Source organism: Frankliniella occidentalis, unplaced genomic scaffold (assembly GCF_000697945.3).
Source record: "Frankliniella occidentalis isolate FOCC.00 unplaced genomic scaffold, Focc_3.1 Scaffold321, whole genome shotgun sequence".
Taxonomy (NCBI): domain Eukaryota; kingdom Metazoa; phylum Arthropoda; class Insecta; order Thysanoptera; family Thripidae; genus Frankliniella; species Frankliniella occidentalis.
The window spans coordinates 312,989-318,911 of record NW_026267445.1 but is presented as its reverse complement, the minus strand read 5'-3'; the positions used below and the strand labels follow the sequence as shown (position 1 = coordinate 318,911).

Below are 5,923 nucleotides of genomic sequence, written 5' to 3'. Positions count from 1 at the left end.
AGGAGGACAGGGGGCCTATTCTGCGGCTGCTCTTCCCTGAAGAATGAGCGGGAAGCGTTAGTCATCAGCATTCCAATACAATTGCAAGTAAACCGCATTGAAGACTCACATCATGGAGGAGTACGTGTCCTCTTCATTTCACATTAACAATCTATGGGTTGTGACAAGGGTGTTATTTAAATGATAGATCAGTTAAAATGTTCCGAATCTTTAATTTGCACATTTGATTTTACACTGAAATGTGTCAACTCTTCTGATGAAAATGAGCATACAGGTCTCTCAGTGCTGAGCACAGAAGTTTAGATTGGTAATAAATTAGACTGCAACCAACAAAATGCTGAACTACTACTTCAAAAGAAACAAAATAATTATGTAAAAACAGAAGAGTTATGGACTGGGATTAGGAGGGGAAAACTTAACATAATTTCAAAAAAAGAGGTCTCCTTCATTCAGCCATCTCATTATCCCACATGCACTAGTATAGAAATTCTGTATTAAAAGACATATTCGATTCAAGCAGTCATTTATAACCTACAGCTTCAGAACTACCATCACATTTAGGTAAAAACTTTTAATTTCAAATTCTAACAGTGGGTCTGACTTCCACAATACGTATCAAAAAGTTTAAAGTTATGATGGACGACATAGATAATGAAGACTTGAGCACCTTTAAGTATACCACTCAAAACAAAACTGGAATTTAGATCTAAACAACCACTTTTACAAAATTGCATGTTTGTAAGTTTTGATTAACAATAGATAACAAACCAAGATACCTTAAGAGTACAATATCAAATTAAAACAAACTAAGAATGCAAGATAGAATAGCACTAACACTTAACAGAGACAGTCTTTTCCTGTGGTATGCCAAAGAGAATTTTAGGCATTTAAAGTAAATCTAAGAAACAAGAATTTTTACACCTTGACACATTTCAAATACTTAAATCATTGAAGTGGCCACACCCATATTAAATGAAGTACTACAGCAGTGGTTGAGAATGACCAGTAAAAATCACTTATAAACTACCAAATTACAGGTAATAAAATTTTAATTGAACAACTGTCTAGCTAGGCTGGAAGGTGCTGCACCTTTAGAGAGTGGAACACAAGGTAATTTGAATCGGACCTCGCCAAAACTTAGTACAGGGTAAAAGGAACAATCAATGCAATTAAGAAATAAATAAGGCAATAAATAAAACCCACATGCCATTTTCCACAAAATACAAGATCTGTAAAGATTGAAGGAAAAAAAAAACAAGAAAAAAAAGAAATAACATATTAGTGAATAGATAATATGTTCTGACCTCTTCATCTTTTTCCATGCCACAGACCTGGTCACAAATTTGCAACTATTGCACAACAAAGCTGTTCTCTTCATCCAAACAAAAGTCTCAGCCTCAAGTCTCAGAATAACTTTGTACATTATTTTGTATATGTAAGTTTGTAACAGTTTTTTAAAAATATCAGAGCAGCTTCAAGCTAATATCAGAAGCTGGCATTTAAAAAATAAACTGTAATTTACATATATTACCAATTTTTCACACTTGATACATGTATATGTTTTTCAAACTAGAACATGAAGCTTCTTGTAGAAAAAGTAAAGACCAAATACAATATTTATTTAAATCAGAGGTAAAGGGGCCAGATCCCAGGGAAGCTGCATACATGGCCATGAACAAAGCACATTAGACAAAAACTCAAATGAAGCTTGTTTACAGTGATTGAGAACAAAGCTGCAATAGCAGGCAAAGGTGACTTTATTGATCACTGAGGAGGGTTAGTTTGTCAACAGAACACAAGACAAAAATTGATGTACAATTAGCAAAATGTCAAACAAAATGACTAAGTATATGTAATAACAGCACACACATTGTCTCTCAATCTTAGTCTTCATTGTGGGGACTTCCAGGTTACTAAATCTTGACTTGTGGGTAAACCTTCAGTTTTATCACAGCATATTTTAATGAAAAAGGTTTCCTTCAAAGTTTTCAGGGTTGCCATATAAATGACACTGACTTGCACACCACTAAGTAACACAATCCCACTGGACACATTCACAAGTGTTTCAATCGGATTTCAGAACTTAGCACAATCACTTTCACTCATTCTACCTATTGTTGCATTTCTTCTGCATCACGGCGCATATAGAAAAGTACATATGCACTGTTCGACTGTAAAAGTAAACAATATAGATTAAACAGATGTAGGATAGAAAATATTCAAACAGGAAAGAAGTAGATTAAAAAATTGCTTACCACAACAGAGGATTCACTTGCTTTCCGAACATGGTTATCATCAAACAAATACCAAGCATTTTCTACCTTGTTAAGTCCATACGCAGTATCTGAAATGAAAAGCAGACAGGTAAATATTAAGGGTACAGTAGGCATCAAACAGTTTTTTTCTTTTCACAGAGCAACTTACAATGACCACCAGCCAGATTTCCATAGTGATTACAAACACCAATGAGGTCATAGGTGGTGTTTTTGTCATAGTGTGGATCTGAAATATAATCGCGCAGCTGAAGACCACGGAGAGGGAAGTTCACAGTAGTATCAATTTTATCTCGGCGGTATCGATTGTAGTGGAATCTCTTAAGATGTATCACTAGGATTCGAGGTAGGTTCCACAGATCAAACTTTTTAGTGGCCTCTATGTGGTCCTTACATTTTGGACAGTACCTGAAATATTAGCCACATGGTTAAGAAACTATCAATTGATAAAATGCTCAAAGACTAATAAAACAGTAAGCTTACCAAGCTTCTGAAGCATCTAATTTCTCAGTATTTGTGTAAAGAGTTAAACAGTCTTTCAAATCAACTCCATTTGGCCTCATTGTACTGTGAAGACTTTCATGTTTATCGAAGTCTCGGGCAGCCGATTCCTTGAAGTATGTCTGGCGGCTTGCTGAGGTCCATTGTACAACAAGGAACTGTCTCCCTAAAGAATCTATGGTTGGAAGATAAGAGAGTCAGATGAAATGTTTGTCTAATGATACTATAAAGTTGGAAGGATGCAAGACAAACCTGGAAAATGGATAACTTTTGTATCCATGTCGGGAGATGCAACACTTTGAATTCTATGGTTATTCACAATAAAAACTCGGAAAGATGAACTTTGGTTTGATGAATCTCCATTGGTGTACTTCTGTTCATCATCATCTCTGTCCCAGTCTTCTTCTGCATGGTCAAACTCAAAACCACTAGAACCAGAGTATTCTACATGAACATCCATAGGCTCTAGACCATCATTATTTGGCGGCTTTCCATCACTATCTTCATCTTCATCTTCGGAGTCCTTCATACCTAAAATGCAAAGTTTATTTAGCAACAAGAACATTATTTCACCATTCCAAGTAATTTGCCTTCAAAAATTGTTAAATATTACTACTTACTACCATTGTGATGCACAGCATCATCATCAAAACTCTTGTAGGTAGGATTGGATGTGACAGTGATGTTCAGGAAAGGAGCCATTCTTTTCAAAATAGCATTGAACAGTTGGGTATAGGTGCAGCCATTGCGTGGCACAACAACAAATACTGGCAACCCAAACAACTGATTATTGGCAAATTCTTTTCTAGCATCAAGCTCCCATTGGCACACAGGAAGAGATACATATTTTTTGTCATGAATAGAGACCGGAATCAGATAGCTAAAATAAATAGATAAGCAGTTGAGTTAGTACAAGACATTGCATTGAGGGTAACAATAAGATTTCAATAATTGTAATATTTAGATATTCATGTCCTTACACATGCAATCTCTCACGGTCATCAGCAAACGTGTCAACAGTATCAGTTGAGTCGAAAATTCTTTGAAAGTGATGTTTGAAAACTTCTGTGGCAATCATTTGATCAACTGGATAATTTGTAAGTTTATGGAGTCCTATGAAAACATCCTCCATCCTTGCCCTTTGAGGGACTTGCACCTTATAAAGTGTTGGTTTCTGTTCTCCAGTATAGGGAAAAAACAAAACCTAAAAAAAAAAAAAAGGAATCATTTAATATTTTCAGATAGGTAATGGCATTAAGTATTGAGAGATTTCTCTGAAATACAAACTTACTTCAACATGACGTTCTAGCTTGGTGGGTAAGGGTAATGACAAGTAGCAAGATGGGTCAAAGGTGACTGATGTTATTTTACAGCGGGGACACCAAACAGTAGATTTCAAAAGCCCGTGGAACAATTCAACAATTATAGAATCATTTCTTTTCTTGTAGTTTGACCAAGCTTCAGCTGCCACAACCTAAGGGGTAAAAATTAATTAGAATAAATCAAAAATTTGATGGGCAGGCATTAGGAAAGGTGAAATGAATTAAGTACCTCATCAGGTCTGCCATCAGAATCTCTCTGCTTAATGTATGGTTTGTCATGAATACGATTTAAATCTTCGTGCAATCCATCCAAAAGGAAGGTGAGGAGTTCTTGAGCATCATGCTGCTGATAGCCTGAGAATTGGGGAGCAAACTTGGACACTTGCAGCTAAAAGAGAAAATAATAAAATTTCAAAATTGGAGAATAGGCATCATACAAAGTGCAAATAAAATTTTACAAATCTATTTGTAGGGATTTTCTACCTTGAAGTGGTGGGGCACAGTACTAGATGTACCACTCCACATTACTTTGATAAGTTCTCCAAAGGATTTAGCAATTTCCCCTCGCATTCCTAGGGGGTTATCTACATTTAAATCCTGGTGATGATGATCATTTAAGAAATAATCAGTGATTGGAGGAGTGTTACTCATACACTGTAAGAAGAAAATTTAAAATTTTAAACCACTGATGTAATTGATTAGATGAGAGACAACCAAATTTAAGTACTTTTACCTGTAATACACTGTTCATAAAGCATGTGTTACCCAAGTTAGAAAGGCCACATAAGCCTGTAGTGACGCTAACACTATGCTGTATGCTGTATCTTGTTGTCCTGCAACAAAAATCAATCTCTAACAATGTAACTAATAAGTACTTCAAAGAGTAAGAATTTTTTTGACTTCACTTACATGGGTGGACTAGTAGAAGGTGTATCAGGAGCAGGCAGGGGGATGGCAGTATTTTTATTTGTTTCCTTCAAGATTGGTGACCGGCCCATTGGTTCTCGGATATCCAACCTTGGATATAGAAAAGTAAAGTTAAGATTATAATTTTTAGTTCAAAAACAGTACAATCATACTTAAAGCTGCAAGAAAACAGTAGCAATAGAATATCTGTGGATAGAAAGTACTCACTTTTTCATGTGTTCTTTACTTGCAAAATTTCCATCTGGTTGCTGAGTGTCTAAAATAACAACACAGCTGGGAAATATCATTTCATCTTGCAAAGTTGAATCTGAATCCTTAATAAGATTGTATGAGGTCTCTGATATGCAGGTCCAAAGTTGACTTGTGACATTACTTGGAATCTCAAATACTGTTCTTGCAACTGAATGGAGAGTCGCTGTAAAAGAGAAAGCAAAGTTCAGCAATGAATGGGAAATTGTAAGGACTAGAAAATCTAACTTACTTAAATGGGGGATGATTTAATTGTTGGTTAACTTTTAAAGACGGAACAAAATGAAATTAGTAAAGGCATAAAAGGTTACTTACATGTTTTTTCTTTTCTGCTAAATCGATGTGATATAGTCTTGTTCAGATTGAAATCCTTGCACAGTTCAATCTCCATCAGATATACCTCCACTTTCAAATGACCAGCAAATTGTCCTACATCGACCACCTGAAATTAGTCAATATTGCATGAGTACCAAAGTTACCAGGAGAATTCAAATACCTATACAACAAATAATAGAAAAACCTACAGCTCTTGAGATAGGCTCTTGTCCTTCTGAAATACCATAATTGGTGACAATGTAGTCCCAAATATCTTCTGGCAGTAGCTTGTAGTCCATCTCATCAATCAGATGATCTTTAAGCTTCTGCTTGCCA

General features: G+C 35.6%; 1 protein-coding gene across 1 annotated transcript; it reads right to left on the bottom strand.

Moving 5' to 3' along the window:
* Window positions 1-192: 192 nt before the first annotated feature.
* LOC113214947 (ubiquitin carboxyl-terminal hydrolase 15) lies at window positions 193-5,923 on the bottom strand (the record flags this gene model as incomplete). The annotated part of the gene is given in 15 exon segments (XM_052273977.1): window positions 193-2,171; window positions 2,256-2,344; window positions 2,425-2,681; window positions 2,757-2,949; window positions 3,027-3,305; window positions 3,395-3,654; window positions 3,755-3,978; window positions 4,066-4,248; window positions 4,326-4,484; window positions 4,580-4,750; window positions 4,830-4,929; window positions 5,006-5,113; window positions 5,231-5,438; window positions 5,588-5,714; window positions 5,797-5,923. Coding segments are annotated over 15 exon segments (2,545 nt in total), but the record flags the coding sequence as incomplete, so codon positions are not given.